Genomic DNA, 19,643 nt, shown 5'->3' on the forward strand with positions numbered 1-19,643 from the left:
AAAGAGCGACAGGCCTAACCAAACCAACACCAAAAATCTACTTACCAGTTAGTATGTATAATAAAATCGCACTTATCTACAAACAGAAAAACTGTATGGGTGTGTAATAGACATTTCCCATTTATTTGCTCTGTGACATAGGACCGGCTGCCTTTCTTGAGGGATCCAGCACGGTGTAGGTCTGGGTGACAGCAGGGCTGTGCTCCAAGACAGATACACTCCCTCTCCAGAGTGACTGTGTGTCCCTTAGCCTGGCCAGCTGGACTTAGAATCCAAAGCGACTGATGCCCAGAAACAAGGGACATTTTAGCACTTGTTCTGCTCCTGGTGGTAGCTGTGACACCCAGTGTCTCAGGGACACTGACAGCAGAGTTCGGATCCTAACCAGACTGCCCCAGATCCTGACCTTGGCTGGGTTCCTGCTTGCCTAGTTCCCCCTCGTTCTTGTCCATTTTCTTGAGTTGCTTTCCCTCTGATGCTATGAGCTATCCGACTTCCTTCCAAGGAGTCCTGTTCCTGTTTAAATTAACCTAGAATCTGTTTCTCTTGCCTTCGGTCAAAACCCTGCTTAGTTCCAATCCTAAAAGGTCTGCTGTGGACAGATATCCCTGGGGAATACATTCTCACAGTTTCTGATTTACTGTATTGCTTGAAAAAATATTTTATAACTCTTGTATATTGTCAGAAGAAACATTACAGTTTTTCCATTTCGAGGAGTGAACCAAACTCCCACTGAGTTCCTATGGTGAGATAAGGGTGTCTCTTTATTAGGCTGGAGTAACAATATCGAATTGACTTGATATCAAATGGCTTTAGTCTCTCCGGTTTCCCATCTATTTCCTTCTGAAAGTGTATTGAAATTAAATTTTCAGAAGCTACATAGAAATCCTAAAGAGTTGTGATTATGCCCTTTGAAAGTGTACAGGAGATAGTTCCTTCTGTCCAGTAGGAGGACTTCTCCCTCCTCCCACTCCCTAGTTCTTCCTTTCCAGTACCCTCCATCTTCTCAGCTTGAAACATCTTACCAGCCCAAATGAGACCCTCACTGAAATCCCCACTCGTGAATTCCTCAAGTGACATAAGAGGATCATCTCCCTGACAGCTTTTGTCATTACTTGCTAGAATTATAGGTAATTGTGTTCTGTGGCTCAGTCTCTCCCATCATCCCTCCCCATGTCCCCTTGGTTGGACTGTGAATTCTTCTGGGGACAAGGCTCAGGACTGGCTGATTTTTAAATATGGCTAGTGCCATACCAAACACACTCAATGAACCCCCTCAGAGGGCACAGGAGAACTCAGGAGGGAGAAAGAACATTCTCTTTAACATCACATTGGTTAATTTTGAGACAACAGAGAAAAGAGAGACAATATGTAATCCCCCTGCCCTGCATCACTAGTTTCTTTTAACATAAATCCGTAATGCATGACACCCCAGGGATGGCATTGGCTTTGAGCACAGACTCTCAGCCTCCACAAGGTGGCTCCTCAAGCGCAGGGAAGTCTGGGCTCTGTGGGAGGCGGGGTTAGCCTGGCTTGAAGCGGTGGCACCTGGGATTGAGGGCTGAACTGAGGCAGAGGGTACCCCAGAAAGTTTAATGAGGTCAGAGGTTAAGAAAAGACAGCTAAAGTCCGGATTAGGGACTTTTAAGGTATTCTTCCAAGTTTCTTGTGAGCCTACAAATGGCTAGCGAATGGAACAATAGGTACAGTAATGTTTTGAGTGAAGTGGAAAGAATTCATATTCACTGTCAAGTCCAAGTCAGTTTCCTTTATCCATGCTGATGCTGCTCACAGCTAGCTGCGATAGAATCAGCCTTGCTCTGTGTCCTTGCCACCCGGGACAGGTGACATGCACCACAAATCCCCTACTTTGCCTTGGGAGCCCCAGCTATGCCAGACAAGCCATAAGCCCCACCTTGTGCCAGGTGACACGTGAGGCCCTGAGTCTCTGAGCCTGCTGCCCAGCCCCCTGCTCTGGACCTGGCATTCCAGAGGCTCTGACGGGGAAATTTGGCTGCTTACTTTCTTTGAACAAAGCAGCATCCACATTTCATCCTTTTCTTGAAGGTTTTCACTTTCTCCTTTTAAAATGATTATTTTATCTTTTCAGGTTTTAAAGGTGAAGCATTTATTATGGAAAATGTAGAAAATGCAGTGAAGTAGAAAGATTTTTAAATAACTACAATTCCAACAAGCCACTTTTTAAAAAAAGTTTCTTTTTTTTTAAAGATTTTATTTATTTATTTGAGAGAGAGAATGAGATAGAGAGAGCATGAGAGGGGGGAGGGTCAGAGGGAGAAGCAGACTCCCCACTGAGCAGGGAGCCCGACACGGGCCTCGATCCCGGGACTCGGTCCTGGGACTCCAGGATCATGACCTGAGCCGAAGGCAGTCACTTAACCAACTGAGCCACCCAGGTGCCCTAAAAAGTTTATTTTCTTTAGTAATCTCTCCACCCAACGTGGGGCTCAAACCCACGACCCTGAGATCAAGAGTCCCAGGCTCTTCTGGCTGAGCCAGACAAGTGCTCCCCAACAAGCATCTTTGACATTTGATTTTTTCCACTTCCTGTTTTAAACTGCATTTTTACATAGTCTTCACTGTATAATCGTATGTTCTGCTTTTGTGCTTAACATAATAATGACATGTGACTTAAAAACCTTGTTTCTTCGGGGCACCTGGGTGGCTCAGTCGGTTAAGTGGCTGTCTTCAGCTTGGGTCATGAGCCCGGGGTCCTGGGATCGAGCCCCACAGCGGGCTTCCTGCTCGGCAGGGAGCCTGCTTCTCCATCTCCCTCTGCCTGCCTCTCTGCCTACCTGTGCCCTCTCTCTATCTCTCTGTCAAATCAATAAATAAAATCTTTAAAAAAAAAAACAAACCTTGTTTCTTCTTTCCTTAAAACGTTTAAAATATTTACATGAGTAATACATGAGCACAATACAAACTTCACAAGGTATAAAAGGAAATGCACAGACAAATAAAACTTCTTGACTATAATTTTCTGCTCTCAGAGGCAATTTCTGATGCTCTCCTTCTAGAGATATTTTATTTTTACATAAATATACATGAATATGCGTACTCCTTTTTTTTCCTTTTTTTTTTTTTTAAAGTAAGCTTTATGCCCAACGTGGGGATTGAACTCACAACCCCGAGATAAAGAGTCTCATGCTTCACCAACTGAGCCAGCCAGGCACCCCATACTCCTTTTCTTTTAAAAAAAAGTGGAAACACTGGGGTACCTGGGTGGCTCAGTTGGTTAAGTGTCTGCCTTCAGCTCAGGTCATGACCCCGGGATCCTGGGATCGAGCCCTGCATCGAGCCCTGCATTGGGCTCCTTGCTCAGTGGGGAGCCTGCTTCTCCCTCTCCCTCTGCCTGCTGCTCCCCCTGCTTGTGCTCTCTCTCTCTCTGACAAATAAAATCTTAAAAAAAAAAAAGTGCAAATACTATTCTGCACTTTGTTTTACTCAGCACCATATCTTGAGGATTGTTCCATAATAGTACATACATCTAATTAAATGGTATTTTATTGAGATATTATTTACATAAAGTAAAATGCACAAACCTTAACTGAAGAAATCAATTAATCTTTTTTTTTTTACAAATGTATGCATAAACCTGTGTGACTATCACCTAGATCAAGATATATAGCATTTCCATCATCCCAGAAAGTTCCCTGGGATCTTTTCCAGCCATTCCCTGTCCTGCTCCCCTGAAATCACTACTCTGGTTTCTATCACTGAAAGATTAGTTTTGCCTATTCTTTAAGCATATATATAAAGAACATACCACAAAATGATATCTTTTGCTCAACATAGTGTTTTCAAGATTTATCCATGTCACTTTATATATCCGAGGTATGGTTTTTTCCTATTGTAAAGTAGTATTCCACTGTAGGAATACCAAATGTGTTGGTCCAGTTGATGGACATTTGGGTTGTTTCCAGTTTGGGGTTAATATACATAAAGCTGCTGTGATCCTTCCCGTGCAAACCTGTTTCGGGCCTGGGTATACACCGAGAATGGGATTGCTGGGTCATAGGGTAAGCGGACATTTACATTTATCAGAAATTGTCAAACAGCTTTCCAGAGGGGTTGTACTATTTTACCCTCCCACCAGCAGCGTATGAGAGCATTTCAGGGGCTTCACGTCTTAGCTAAGAGGTGATATTGTTAGCCTTAAATTTAACCACTCTGGTGGGTGTGCAATGATCTCTGCTTGTGGTTTTAATACGCATTTCCCTGGTAGCTAATGATGTTGAACTTCTTTTTTACATGCTCCCTAGCTATTTGGATATCTTCTTTTCTAAGTGCTTCTTCAACTATTTTGCCCATTTAAAACAACTGCCTTTATCTTACTGATTTATAGGAATTCTTTATGTATCTGGGATATGCATTCCTTTTTTTAAAAAAGATTTTATTTATTTATTCATTAGAGACAGAGGGAAAAGCAGGCTCCCCGCAGAGCAGGGAGCCCGATGCAGGATTCGATCCCAGGACCCTGGGATCACGACCTGAGCCGAAGGCACACGCTTAACTGACTGAGCCACCCAGGCATCCCTGGGCTATGCATCCTTTTGCCAAATATTTGTATAACAGATCTTTTTTTCCAGTCTGTGGCTTTTCTTTTCACTTTCTTAATAGTATCCTTTGATTGGCAGAAGGCTTTAATTTCAATCAAATCAAATGTATGCTTTTCTTTTCCTTTTATGATTCATGCCTTCTGTGTCCTTGCATGCAGAGAGCTGGGATCCTTTGCCAAGCACACAGGATAGGAGAGGGACAGATTATTCAGTTACATAATTAAAACTTTGATAATCGCTTGGTAAAATTTCAAGTAGGATAAGAAACATAGATTTTTATAAGGGAGACTTGTATGAAGCCGGGGCAGGAAGGCTGAAGGGCATAAGGCCCGCTGGAGCATCCAGGCAAAGGATTAAGAAAAAGAAGAGCTGTATTCAGGTATGAATCCTCTGTGAAGGTTATTCGATGTACGGTTCAGTGGAAGAGATGGGGTAGAGACAGCGACCAACTGGGAAACTGGTGATCCTGAAGCTTGCTGGTGTCCAGAACACAGACTATGTGCCTATCAAGACTCTAGAATATCAAGAATGGGAACTGGTAGGAAAAATGAGCGTGTTGGCATGTGTTAGTGATTCATCTTTAGGATGGTCCCATAAGGAAGACAAGTTTCAGGCTGAAGGTGCCCTGTTTTAAAGCAGGTGTAATATGGTTTCTTTTTTTTTTTTTTAAGATTTTATTTATTTGACAGAGAGAGACACAGCGAGAGAGGGAACACAAGCAGGGGGAGTGGAGAGGGAGAAGCAGGCTTCCCGCGGAACAGGGAGCCCGATGCAGGGCTCGATCCCAGGACCCTGGGATCATGACCTGAGCCGAAGGCAGACGCTTAACGACTGAGCCACCGGGCGCCCCTGTAATATGATTTCTTTAAGAGTGGCTTGCAATCCAAGTTTCCTGGAAGTCCTATAATTTGGAGCCTTGCAGGTCCAGAAGAGCTGAATTCTCTACCCCAAGAGAAAGCACCAACGGAGACAGGAGACTTAGCTGGAAACCAGGTTAAGCAAAAGACCAGCCTATTTACATTGCAATGTTTTCATCATTTTCTGCTCACAAAGAGGAGAAACCTGGGAGCAAAGAGCAGATTATAGTCTCTGTCCCTCAGAGGAAGATTTCGAATAGCCTCAAGGCAGAAACCATTTAACTGAGTGCCAGAGGGTAGAGGCACGGAGTCCTGTGGTTACCAGAACAGGTTTCCCAGTCTCAAAGACCATGTCTAGACAAGATGTCTGGAATTGACTGGAAATGACAGAAAACCTCTTAAGCTTTAGAAACCTCTAATAAGATTTCATTAGCAATTCAATTTCCTTAAAAATTGTACTGATAACTGCCAGTTAGTTTTACCTCCTACGGCCATCCCCAGGCAGGAAGTGGGCAGTTAAAGCTTTGACAGGCCACAGAAGGGTCACCCTGCCCGAGGACCACTCAGATGGGGATATGGACGGTAATGGACAAGGGGACCCCTCCTTGACAGAAGAACCTGGAACTGCCAGATGGGCTGAGCAAGACACCCCCCCTACTGCTGGGCTTGGAATCCCTGATCTTCCTCCTGATCATAGCATACCTGTGGTCTGCCCCGCCTCTTTACTCCACCTGAGACCATTTAAGACAAGTTTAAACTTGGGTCAAGTTTCTGGTACTTGTAGGTAAAAGCATTCTAGATAACCTTTTCATAGTGGCTTATACATATTTTTGGTCTATTAAAAGTCAAAAACAGGGGCACCTGGGGGGCACAGTCGGTTAAGCCTCCAACTCTTGTTTTCAGCTCAGGTCGTGATCTCAGCGTCGTGAGATCGAGCCCCGCCTTGGGCTATGCGCTCAGCAGAGTCTGCTTGAGTTTCTTTCTCCATCTCCCTCTGCCCTTCACCACCACTCAAACTCTCTCTCTCAAATAAATAAATCAATCCTAAAAATAAATTAAAAAAAACAGAGGGGAAACTTCCTGGGTGGAGAAGAGAGTATTCAGAAGAGCGCGGATCCCAATCCCATTTCCACTTCGGCCACGTGAAACGGACACACCCACACATGGCTGGTGGCCAACAGATTCCTCTTTGCTGAAAGGGCAGCAGTTTTCCTTTCCTGAGCAGGGGGTGTGGAATGGGCGGGGAGAGGGGGAGACAGAGCAGGCTCGAGCTCCCCCTGGAGGCCCACAGGATGATTTGCACCAACTTGTCCTGGAATTTGGGGTTTAGCCGAAGTCTTAGAAAGGATGACTTCAGTGTCTTCCTTGTCCTTCACTGTCACTTCCCTGCAAGGGATACTTCACTGTCCTGCAGTGCCCTGGAAGGAAAGCTCTGTTATCAGTCTGGCCCGGGCTGTTTGGTTATGTCTGAAATGCAAGGCTGGAGGGAGTTCTGTGTGGCTGTTATTGTCTGTGACCTGATTTTTCTTCCAAACCACCCAAGGAGAAAACTTTTTAGTTACGCTTTTCTGTTTTGAAAACAGGCAGACACACAGAATGGTTGTATTATTCAGGACACTGTGGTTAGAAGTAACAGGGGCCAACTCAAATTAGGTTAAGCAAAAAGGAAGAATTGTAAGGGTATGGTGTTTCACAAAATCCCAGGGCAGGACTGTAGCCAGACCTCAGGAAAGAACCACAAGGCTGTCAGGAGGCTCTTGTTTCAGCTCCTCTTTGTCCGTATGTTGCTTTTTTTTCTGGCCGAAGGCTCAGAAAAAAGTCCGCTCAGTGTAAGGGGCACACGAGTAGCTCCTGAGTGTGACATCTGGAGTCCAGCCATCCACAGAGCCTTGCTTGCAGACCCAATTCAAATTCTAAGACAATCTGATTGGTCGCTGGCACAGGAATCTGCCTCTCCCGGTCCGATACATTTTCACCAGGGAGTAGGGTCCCACACTCTCTGGGTAGTTGACCAGCTTGGAGAATTGGCTCACAGTTTAGGCAAACACCCTACAAGAGCTCCATTTTAAGTACTCCTCCCTGCTGGAGTAGAAGGTTCCAGATCTTGGGACAGGGAAGAAAATGTGTCTGGAACAGACTGATGATAAGCATGTCAAAATGGTCCCCACTGGGGGGGACGTTGGAGAATGCTTTAATGGCCATGAAAGTACACAACCGTATCCTCCTGGATCACGAACACAATATTTAATCAGGAAAGCAGACATTTATGTGGAACCAGGCCTGGGACAAATCAAATATCTGTCTAAATATTTAAGTATTTTATCTATATCTTAATTATTTCAAAATATTTAAAAGCTATAATACCTGAAGCCAGCAAACTGTTATAATATATGCTTTATCCTCCTACCATGACAAATACATCTTTATAATGGCAAAATCAAAAATATTGTCAAGCTGTGGTTTCCATATGACTAAAAGTTGACAACATACCAAAGCAATGGAGTTTTTTTTTTTTTAAAGATTTTTATTTATTTATTTGACAGAGAGAGAGAGACAATGAGAGAGGGAACACAAGCAGGGAGAGTAGAGAGGGAGAAGCAGGCTTCCCGTCAAGCAGGGAGCCCGATGCGGGGCTCGATCCCAGGACCCTGAGAGCATGATCTGAGCCGAAATCAAGAGTCAGATGCTTCACCGACTGAGCCACCCAGGCATCCCCATTTTTACATTTTATAGAGTTATATATTTAAAAAAAGAAGAAAAGACCTTCAGTGGCTCACAAAACCTAAAATATTTACTGTCTGGTCCTTTACAAAAATTTTGCCAACCCTTAATCCAAAGTACGCCCCAAGGTTTGGTCTGCGAGCTGTCTGCTACTAGTCCGCGTTGAGGTAAGGAGCTTGTATCAGAATCAAAACCATCTACATCCTGAAGCACACTGTTTTAGTTGAGCTGACACTTTTTCATGGCAAGACTTTCTCAATGAAGGAAGCAGTGTGTTGATTACATTTTGACGCATGCTCCTTACAGATTTGCAGACCAGCACACCGAGTAGTAATTATCTGAGGAATTAAAAAAGATGAGGGTGGGGGCGCCTGGGTGGCTCAGTTGTTAAACGTCTGCCTTCGGCTCAGGTCATGATCCCAGGGTCCTGGGATCGAGCCCCACATCGGGCTCCTCGCTCCGCGGGAAGCCTGCTTCTCCCTCTCCCACTCCCCCTGCTTGTGTTTCCTCTCTCGCTCTGTCTCTCTCTGTCAAATAAATACAATCTTTTAAAAAAAAGTTGTGTTCAAAGTGCTCAAAATTTAACTCAAGGGTAAATTGAGGCAAATGTAAAAAGTGTTTAAATTAAAATTATCTTTTATGTTTTTAGAAATTATTTTTCTTCTAAAACACTCAAAGTTGGGGCATGTGGCTGGCTCAGTCAGTGGAGCATGTGACTCTTGATCTCAGGGTTGTGGGTTCTAGCCCCACATTAGGTGTGGAGATTGCTTAAAAAATAAAATCTTTTGAAAAAATTTTAAATACTCAAAATTATCTATTAAGATTAAAAGATAGGGGGCTCTGGGTGGCTCACTTGGTTAAGTGTCCGACTGTTGGTTTCAGCTCAGGCCATGATCACAGGGCTGTGAGATGGAGCCCCATGTCAGGCTCCGTGCTCAGTGTGGAGTCTACTTGAGATTCTCTTTCTCCCTCTCCTTCTGCCCCTTCCCCCTGCTCACGCACTCTCTCTCTCTAAAACAAATAAATAAATGTATAATTTTAAAGAAAAGATTAAAAGAAAATCAAGGTTATAATGGACACATACCAAATTTAAAAATCAAATTTATTTTATTTAATCAAATTTATTTGTTTATTTAATTTTTGAAAATTTAAGACATTAAATATTTTTATAAAAATAAAAATGATTGTGGGGCGCCTGGGTGGCTCAGTTGGTTAAGCGACTGCCTTCGGCTCAGGTCATGATCCTGGAGTCCCGGGATCGAGTCCCACATCGGGCTCCCTGCTCGGCGAGGGGCCTGCTTCTCCCTCTGACCCTCTTTCCCTCTCGTGCTCTCTATCTCTCATTCTCTCTCTCTCAAATAAAAAAAATCTTTAAAAAAAAAATAAAAAATAAAAATGATTGCAACATCAGCTTTCAATGACCAACCAACTTGCCAAGTGTAAAGAGTTTGTGTCACATTTCAAGCATGATACATCTAGATCTACATATAGAAGAATTAATGCGTACAAATGGTTTACTACTTTCAAATGTCCCTGGAGTCACGAAATGCAGTCACTGTGAATACTATGCTAATTGTTTTAAGCACTTTTAGAACCCCGCATGGAGGGCAAGAGGAGACATTTGTCTTTTTCTTTTATGCAAGCAGTTGGCAGATCAAGTCTTACCTGCGCTCCAAAGCACTGCCACAGACTTTCAGTGCATCTGGATGCAGTCGTCTTTTGAAGACATAAGGTGTGGAGAAGCATTTCCCTGGGGCCTGAACACTGTGAGTCCTAAGAGTGGATATCTTGGGTAACAGGTTGTGCCGTGCTCATGTTGAGCACTGGATCCCAAGCGACAGAGATGCCCAGGTGGTCATCAGCAAGCACTCGTGTCTGTGATATACAGTGTTCTCTAGAGCCCAGGACCCAGTGAGGGGCTTCTCTGGCCTGCTTCTCAAGGCAGGACTGAATGGGACAATCCAACATCATCTTCCTGTATAGCTATGTTATTGTAGGAAAGTGCATGTACCATTGCACCAAATGATTGTCCAGGTTAGCTAAAGCCACCAAAGCTTTTGCAATAGAATCTTGATGACATACACAATGGAATGAGGTATGTGTTCAATTCTGGGTTTGGGAGTATTAAAAAAAAAATGATCGCCGGTCTATATCCATAACTGGGAAATGCTGAATTAAACAAAATTAACCCCATTTCTTTACTGTGGGACTTCTCAGAGCCTTTAGTATGCTAATGTGAATTGCAACTTTCCAAGAGGGATATACAACTTTTGGTATTTTTCAAAATTATTGGACCACCAAAACATTTTTCATGGAGTTTTATGCATGTCTCTGAGCCACATTTTCAGAGATCCTGACCTACCTAGAGCATCTTCAGCAGGAAAGAGTGGAAGCCCAGTAGTTGTGGAAGCTGCCAACTCCTGAGATAACACAGAGAGAGCCTTCCTCCACAACACGTGATGGCTCCTCTCTGCAGATGACATGGGTCTTGAGTGGTCAACAATTGCACCATTGCACTTACACTGCCTATCATGGCACCTAGCACAGGGTCGGAGTTCAATCCCTGGCGTTCTGCAATGTGTCCTGGCAGTAGCGCATCTGATGCCAGGGAAACCTCTGTTCGGGCAGACAGGGGACTACAGTGCTCCCCTCCGTCTGCCTGAATCCCATCTGTCCTCCAGGCCGCAGCCAAGCTCTCTCCACCGAGCCTCCTTCAGCTGCCTGGCCCTTGGTCACTCCTCCCTCCTCTGATCCCCTGATCCTGGCTGCGCAAGTCTGCCAGCGGACTGAACTGGACCAGGCTGCAACATCCTCAAGACCAGGACCCTGTATTATTCACATCATCTGAGTCCCCAGGGTAGCAACAAATAATCATTTGTGGAGGCTGGAGAGGATGCTTCTGACTCTGATATAATTTCTACCAAATAATCCTCAAAAACCCCCACAGCCATTCTTTTGACCAAGGATACCAACTCACACTATACTCTCTTGCAGGAGATCCAACGAGAGGAATCGAGATACCGTGTGTGTGGATGCTCCGGAAATGGTACCGCATCATACAAATAATGATTGTTATTGATGGGCCTCTGTCGCCCTTCTCAGGGAATGGTCCATTTCTAATGACCCTTAGCCTCTGATGGGTATTTCTAGTAACTGAGCCCGACGCACCTGCCCCGCCCGCTGGCTTGTCCTTTACAGCATTCGTCTCATCAGGAGTCCCACCACCAGTATCCGCTGTCTTATATACCCACCCCCCAGTAAGTCTAGAGCATTTCTGATGCCCAGGCGCCTTCATGTAGAGCACTGGAGATGGTTCTTGAAGTAGTGGAGAGCCAGCTTGAACCGGACCTGGTTCCTGGTGTTGGTCCGGAATGCGCTGTAGGTCTTCTCCAGGGTGGCCAGCTCTGGGTCGGCCGCCGGAGAACGGGCCTGGTGACCTATTATCACTTCTGGACATGACCCCACGAGCAAGCTCCCGAGCCCATCGATAAAGAACTCTGCCAAGAGAGGGAGAACACGAGCTTCAGCCAGAGACGCGGGGCCATATTCCAGGTCTGGGGGGAGAGGCAGGTGGGGAAGGGCGTGGAGCCCCCTGCCCAGGCTGACCGAGTTGGAAGGAAACAAATGAGCACATTTCTTAGAGGTGTAGCCAGAGGCAGAGAGACCCAGGTGAGCTTTCCAGCCGGACAGAACTGTGAACTCTGGAACTGAGGGGGTCGGAGGGGCACGAGGGAGGGGACAGAGCTGCAGGGGAAGGGTGTCTCACATGGGAGCAGCAGACGGGAGATAAGTTACAATGAGAGGGAGGAGGGAGGCAAGAAAGACCCTGAGCTCCCTCATGGGGGGGGGGGCGGGGAAGGGAGAGAAGCCCACAGTTGCAGGCAAGGACCACGATCAGTGGCTCGTGGCTCTTGGAAAGGACAAAGTCCTGAGGTCATTCCATGGGCCAGGACCTTCCTCACTCAGCTTGTCCCCACCTGAGTGAGCCACCCGCTGCAGGCGGGGGTCGAAGCCAACTCTCTGGAGTCGCTCCGTGTGGGCCAGGAAGAAGTTGACAACGCCACTGGTCACCACGCAGCGGGGAAAACCATCCAGGGGTCTAAAAGAGCCTGGTCTCCGGTGAAGACAGTCCCCATTCTGACTCTTCTGCAGCAACAGCTTAAACTGGAACACATTCCCAAGTACACTGCCACCTACCTAACCGGTGGGCAGAAAAACGCATGTTAGAGAACACAGACTTGATATCCATGTTGCCTCTGCCAGGAAGACTTCCTGGACTGAACCTCAGTTACAACGAGAATCACACCTGTTCTGTATCTACCCTTCACACTCTTCCTTGGATACTCTCTCGTTGCTGTTGGGGCCACAGCCTTCCGCACATCACGGCTAGGTCCCTTGATCTTTTCATCCTGCTCACCCCAGAAAATCTCCTTGGTGGGAGCAGAAAGCGCCAAGTCCAAAGGGCACACAACCCTGCCCTACTCACCTGACAGCAAGTTCCCCCTTTCCAAAAGGTAGGGCACTCCCTTTCACAAGGAGGAGCAGTATTTGGGGTGCAGGCAAGCAACAGCCTGCGTGCACACGGGGCCCTTTGTGGAGTCCCCACTGCCGGGCTTCTTGCAACGAGCCGTGTGCCGTGTGTCTCAGGCTGCCTTCCCCCCGCTCCTCTGCTCCTGGCTCTCCTCCCCGAGCTGTCTGTGCACGCACTCACCGAAGATACGTGCATTTCTATGTGTGAGCCCCAGCAAAGCAGGATGAATCCTGAGCCATCATAATCATCTAGGGTGGCTCCTTGTCCCCCATCTTCTTCCTTTAGCAAACAGACCGTCTGAGTTGTAAGTGGACTAAATTAAGATGCAGCCAGCTACGCCACTAAAGACGGACCCTCCCCACTTCCCTTGCGAGGTCTGACCATGTGTCTCAAGTCCTGGCTGAAGGGATGTGAGTTGGAAGGGATGTCTGCAACTTCTAGCACATTTTGCAAAGACAAATGCTTGTTCTCCATGTTCTCTCCCCCTTTCTTCCAGCCACGCAGCCAAGGCCCAAGAGGACGGCGCAGCACCGAGGGAAGGAGGCTGGTCCAGGCAGACGCTGGAAGCAAAGTCAAGGGCCAGCTTGGATTTTTACACGACAGGAGCTATGCTTTCTACCTCACTGATGCAACTGTGATTTGCTCTCTGGAAGAGGAGTAGCCAGAAGGTATCTCTGGGCACACAGGCTGTTGCTTGCCTGCACCCCAAACACTGCTCCTCCTTGTGAAAGGGAGTGCCCTACCTTCTGGAAAGAGTGAACAGATGCCTTGGGGACTGTCCTCCTGGAAGAGATAACTGTGATCACAATGCCACTGATTTTCTTACCCATTTCCTGTTTTTTCTTTTCTTTAAAAAAAAAAAAACAAAAACACATAGCTTTTATTGAGCTATACATTGAAACTGTACATATATTTTAAATTCTATATAAAGTGTACAGCTTGATGTTTTGATATATGTCTACACGGGGAAAAGATCACCACAATCAAGCTAATTAACATATCCATCACCTGCATAGTTATCGTTGTGCACGTGGCCAGAAGATTGAAGATCTGTTTTTTTTGTTTCTTGGGGGTTTTTTTTGCTTAGCAAAATGATTTATTTTTTTAATAATTTTTTATTGTTATATTAATCACCATACATTACATCATTAGTTATTAGTTTTTGATGTAGTGTTCCATGATTCATTGTTTGTGCATAACACCCAGTGCTCCACGCAGAACGTGCCCTCCTTAATACCCATCACCAGGCTAACCCATCCCCCCACCCCCCTCCCCTCTAGAACCTTCAGTTTGTTTTTCAGAGTCCATCGTCTCTCATGGTTCGTCTCCCCCTCCGACTTACTCCCCTTCATTCTTCCCCTCCTGCTATCTTCTTCTTCTTTTTTTTTCTTAACATATATTGCATTATTTGTTTCAGAAGTACAGATCCGTGATTCGCAAAATGATTATTTTATAGCATCCTGAGACAAACCCATGTATGGGGTGGGAGTGTAAGCTCGTAATGCCAGGTTACAATGCTGAGGCACTTCCTAAGAGCACAGGCAGGAGCAATCCCCAACTGATCTAGTCTCCAGGTTTCTGAAGCACACCATCCGTTTCCCTGTTTAGTAAGTATCCGGAAGCAGCATGTAGCTCATCCTGAAGCCATTATGATGGCTCAGGACTCATCCTGCTTTGCTGGGGCTCACACACAGAAATGCACATACCTTCGGTGAGTGTGTGCACAGACAGCTCGGGGAGGAGAGCCAGGAGCAAAATTCTCTCAAGAATACAAGAGACTATTATTAACTGTAGCTGCCTTTTGCTTTTCTATATTTCAAATGACTTTTGATGCTCTCATTCTTCTCTTTCTTCTTTTTTAAATGTCATTAGGGCTATGTGTGCTTTTATTTTTTTTTTTAAAGATTTTATTTATTTATTTGAGAGAGCGAGAGCACATGAGAGGGGGGAGGGTCAGAGGGAGAAGCAGACTCCCCGCCGAGCAGGGAGCCCGATGCGGGACTCGATCCCGGGACTCCAGGACCATGACCTGAGCCGAAGGCAGTCGCTTAACCAACTGAGCCACCCAGGCGCCCCCTATGTGTGCTTTTAAAACTTTGTACCATTCGCGTTTTTTTTTTTAATGGCGTGTGACAACCAGAGAGCACTGCTGCTCCACCTCACACCAGTCCGGGGGGGGGGGGGGTGAAGGGAGGGAGTTAGAAGTGATACATAAACACACCATTTTAAAGACAGAACAAGGGTTAATGTGGGGGGGCTGTAATTTGCTCAAAGAAAATTAAATTTGGAGGCAGAAGCAGAAACCGCATAGCTCCTGATTCCTGGTGTGATGCTCTCAATCAGAGCAGTGCTGGCTTATTCCTCTCCTGCATCAGCCCCTGGCCCTCCCCAGGACCCTCCCTCTCCTGCCCCTTCCTCTCCCCTCTCCTCCTCCCCTTCCCTCTCCTGGCAGTCTCTACAGGTTGCAACCCGGGTAAACCTGGCAACTCTCCCTTACCACGTCCAGCTCTGTTTTCTCGAGGACATCCACCAGCACCTCAATCTTGGTGTTGTTGTTGAAAAGGAAATCATCGTCCACCCAGAGCACGTATTTGGTGGTGACCTGAGAGATGGCCAGGTTCCTACCAGCAAACCAACCCTGAAGGTGGAACGAGGTTAGATCAGTAGTTGCCATCCCTGGGAGCTTTTTAAATTCCCAACAGCCAGGCTGCGCCCCAAACAGCAGTTGAGAACCACTGGGTTAAAGGAAGTCTGTGTCTCAGAGACACTGGAGGAAAGACAGTGACTCCCCTGAATCAAACGCTGAGGCAAAGAAAGGCTAGGAAGTCCTTCCTTGGTCCTAGGACCAGTGTGGATGGATTGAAGTCCTTTTTCAACTGAGTCTCTGTGGCTCTCCTTCCATTTCCGCTGTTGGTGCCTGGAAGGTGTTGGAGGGTGGGGCGCTGTGGTTCTTATAATATCCATTTCCTTCTGTGTGTCCTTGTAGGAGGGAGGGTGTGTGTGTGGGAGAGAGAGAGAGAGCCTCTAGCTTGGGTAAAATCATAGGGATCACAAGTTTCTCTGCATGTCAGGAATCCCTAGAATGTCAGACGCCTCAAGTCACTTAGGATCTCAATTAATGTCCATACCAATCACTAGGGAAGGCAGACTAACCACTTATTAATGCAGAAACGTGAGAGTGATCTGATTTCTCTGTGAATTTGGAGTCAGCAAAGGGACTCAGGGGACAGTCCCACCCCCTCTATTCCAGGATCATGCCACCCTGGGAAAGCCACTCAAGCGTCCCCATCTGGGGTGGAACCTGACTCTGGGGTCCTCTTTCCCAGGACCCAGATGTCTCCCCATCTGGGCGGGATGTACCTTCCCAAAGGGCATGGTGTAATATTCCACATGCTTGTCATTAATCTTCAGAGGTTCCTTGCTGTCATCGGCCACGATCACTATCAAGTCTGGGTAGTACTCACGAATGCTCCGTAGCATGGTCATGAACTTGTGGGGACGGAGGAAGGTTTTGGTGGCAATGGTCACCAGGTCTCTGAGCTTCCTCTCTGGGCAAGAAAGCGTTGATGTCAGAACTCTGCCTTTTGGGAAGCCTCACTGATTTGACTTGCACTGTTCTGGTGATTTCTTTATGCCGCAACCTCTCAGGGTGGGCCTCGTGCCCACCGCACTTAGTAAGAGTTTGTTAGTTGGAATAGAAAATAAATATATTTACAACGTAGCCAGCTTGTTGAAATTTTATCCGTCTTCTAGAATTTTTTTCCCTGGTACTGTTGGCCCGACTATGCCATCTCCTACTGTCTGTATGAATGCTTGGTCTTACCAGCACTTGGCTTGCATGCTGCTGCCATGTTAATCCTAGGAATTGAGATGCACAGAGCTCTGCCCATCAAGGGGTTCAAGATGGAGGGAAATGGGGCAGGGCCAGGGACTGGAGAAAGGTCTAAAGGACTTGAGACCTGACCCTGTCATCAGCTGCACTCCTAGAGAGAAACACACTTGGTCTCTCTCCTCAGGAAGACATCAGTGGTCTGTAGCTCTCCTTGGAGAGTAGAAGGTCTGGACCAGATAGTCCAGCTTAAGGCGTGTGATACCACAAAAACTTGGAAAAGGAACAGCTTTTCTGCGGAAAAGGCCTCATGATGAATCACCTGGAGCTGTGGTGTGTTTTTGGGATTCAGTCATCAAACGTGGAGCCACGTCAGCAGACTGAGCCTGTGGGATGTCTAGGTAGGGTGGGGTGGGCTCTGTTGCAGTTAATGCATGCTGAAAGCCACAACCCTACCCGTGGCTTATGGATGAGTGCTCCAGAACCCCACTGCAGAGCCCCTTCTCAGAATGACAGAAGTCAGAAGTCTTTCCAGAATCCTCGTTTTTAATACCTGTTGCACCATTACACCAGCTCCCCCTGGGTCTGAGGGCATGAGGGAAAAGTGATCAGTGGGAAGAGTCAAGTAAATTGTGTTCAAGGGCATGCCAAGTGAATCGTGTCCTCCCTTTTCTTGGGCCACATGCCAAGTTTGGTTCTTTTGTTATAGTAAAGAGAGAACCAGGGGCATGAATTTCTAGAGGATGTGGTCGAGATAGGGGGTTTCTGGCTAAGTTGGTGGTGTAGCTTTCTGTTTGAGAGTCCTTATTTTTTCCAAAGATATAGCAATGATAAAAATACAAAGATATAACTATGCTCAAAAATATACATTACTTCTAAGGAACAGAAAGAAAAAGCAGTGATCAGAGCTGGGACCTGCCACATTCTGGGATCAGAAGTAGCAGAGGAGGCTGATTCTGAGGGGTAAAGGAATTAAGGTGTCTCACGGGATATGTGGGTCCAGAGCCAGGCTTTTTGCTAGAAGCCATGGACAAGAGCTAGGTTGCACACCCTCTATCCCTCATCACTACCTGCCAGGCAAGGAACACCAGGACAGCCACCACCCCTGCCCACACCTCTGGATGCAAACAGAAATGACACCGCCTCACAGCCATGACCTGTGCCAAGCCACCCTCAGGCCCAGCAACTGGTTCTTTAATAACTCCAATATCACTGTGTGGCAGGAAGCCCGGGACTCCAGTATAAAATAGTAGACCAGAAAGCTGGGCAGACACGGAGTAGATCCAACGCTAAAGCTATGAGATGGGAAGGAGTCAGGAGAGAGAAGGGAGAGAGGAAAAAATAAGCAAGCGAAACCTCCTGCTCAAGATAAGCTCACCAACAAAAATTGCAGAACACTTAAAGAGAATTAGTATGAACGACAGCCGACGAATCTACCAAATCTATCGTGTACAGGTGAACCCATTCCAGATAGACCGAAAATAATAGAGAAATCTGAAAATGATTTAAAATGAGAATGTTCAAGCAATGGCATACATACATTTTTTCCCCTTTTTGTTTTTACAGAAACAATAGATTACTCTTCCCTCTCTTCTGTACCTGCTTATAACTTGGAAAGCATTTTGTAGCAGTATTAAAAAAATCCCTCCTCCTGTGTTTCCCCTTCCTCCTTCTGAATGCCACTGCATGGAATTTCATTATATGGATGGACCACACTTGATCTCATCAGTGCATCCCACCTGGAAGGTTTTTGTCTTCGCAAACAATGCTGCAGTAAAGAACCCCGAACAAACATCATTTCACACAGATATAAGTATCTGTACGATAATTTCTAGACGTGCAATTGGTGGGCCAAGGGAATGCACATCCCAAATGTTGATAGGTATTGCCAAATTGCCTCCAGAAAGGCTGTGCCAGTTTACATTTCCCACCAGGAGTTTATAAGAATTCCTGCCCCCCACTCTTCATCCAATACTTTCTGATATGAATGAATTTTTCATTTGCACTTTTTTTTAGTATGAGACTGAGCATATATTTTAATGGCTAAAAGTATTGTCGAATTTAATCTGTTGCCAACTGTGCGTTTTTCCATTGGCTATTAGGTATTTGGTTTTTTGTTTTGTTTTGTTTAGGTGTTTAAAAAAAAAATTGCCCACCTGGGTGGCTGAGATGGTTAAGTGTCTGCCTTCAGCTCAGGTCATGATCCCAGGGTCCTGGGATCGAGTCCCACATCGGGCTCCTTGCTCAGCAGGGAGCCTGCTTCTCCCTCTGCCTGCCCCTCCCCCCTGCTTGTGCTCTCTCTCTCTCACTCTCTCTGGCAAATAAATAAATAAAACCTTTAAAAACACTTACTTATGGGGAGGGGGTGGGGGGATGGGTTAGCCTGGTGATGGGTACTAAAGAGGGCACATTCTGCGTGGAGCACTGGGTGTTATGCACAAACAATGAATCATGGAACACTACATCAAAAACTAATGATGTAATGTATGGTGATTAACATAACAATAAAAAATTATTAAAAAAACCCACTTACTTATTTCAGTAATCTCTACACTCAAGGTGGGGCTTAAACTCCTGACGGCTCAGTCATTAAGCGTCTGCCTTCGGCTCAGGTCATGATCCCAGGGTCCTGGGATCGAGCCCCACATCGGGCTCCCTGCTCCGCGGGAAGCCTGCTTCTCCCTCTCCCACTCCCCCTGCTTGTGTTCCCTCTCTCGCTGTGTCTCTCTCTGTCAAATAAATAAATAAAATCTTAAAAAAAAACAACAACTCCTGACCCCCAGATCAAGAGGTGCATGCTCCACTGACTGAGCCAGCCCGGCATGGAGGCCGACCTATTAGGTGTTCTTATGGATTCATAGGTACTTTCAAGTAAAAGTACACGTTTGACTTTAGTGTGTGCTGAGATATTTTTTCCCCCAATTTGTCCTTTGTCATTTGTCTTTCCTTTTGGTGGTTTTCTGCCCTAAAAACATTTAAAAATTTTATGTATTTTATGTGTGTAGTCTTTTCTTTCTGGTCTTTGTGTTTTGTGTCATATTTAGAAAGGTCTTATACTCTAAGATTATGTTTTGAACTCCATGGGTTTTGTTCTAGCACCTAAAAATATGAGATATTTGATCAAT

At 46.0% G+C, this 19,643-nt stretch overlaps 1 protein-coding gene across 5 annotated transcripts in view; it reads right to left on the minus strand.

The window, feature by feature from the left end:
- Window positions 1-9,439: 9,439 nt before the first annotated feature.
- B4GALNT2 (beta-1,4-N-acetyl-galactosaminyltransferase 2) overlaps window positions 9,440-19,643 on the minus strand; it is a 37,883-nt gene continuing 27,679 nt past the window's right edge. For 3 of the 5 annotated variants that reach the window (XM_027568304.1, XM_027568303.1, XM_027568302.1), the window contains exons 8-11: window positions 16,050-16,237; window positions 15,187-15,327; window positions 12,136-12,355; window positions 11,450-11,655 (exon numbers count right to left, since the gene is read on the minus strand). In XM_027568304.1, the coding sequence (XP_027424105.1) occupies window positions 11,450-11,655; window positions 12,136-12,355; window positions 15,187-15,327; window positions 16,050-16,237 (755 nt within the window). Of the gene's footprint in view, window positions 11,656-12,135; window positions 12,356-15,186; window positions 15,328-16,049; window positions 16,238-19,643 lie in introns of all 5 variants that reach the window. The other 2 variants (XM_027568305.2, XM_027568301.2) reach the window with 1 other exon arrangement.

Source organism: Zalophus californianus, chromosome 16 (assembly GCF_009762305.2).
Source record: "Zalophus californianus isolate mZalCal1 chromosome 16, mZalCal1.pri.v2, whole genome shotgun sequence".
In the NCBI taxonomy this organism is placed as follows: Eukaryota; Metazoa; Chordata; class Mammalia; order Carnivora; family Otariidae; genus Zalophus; species Zalophus californianus.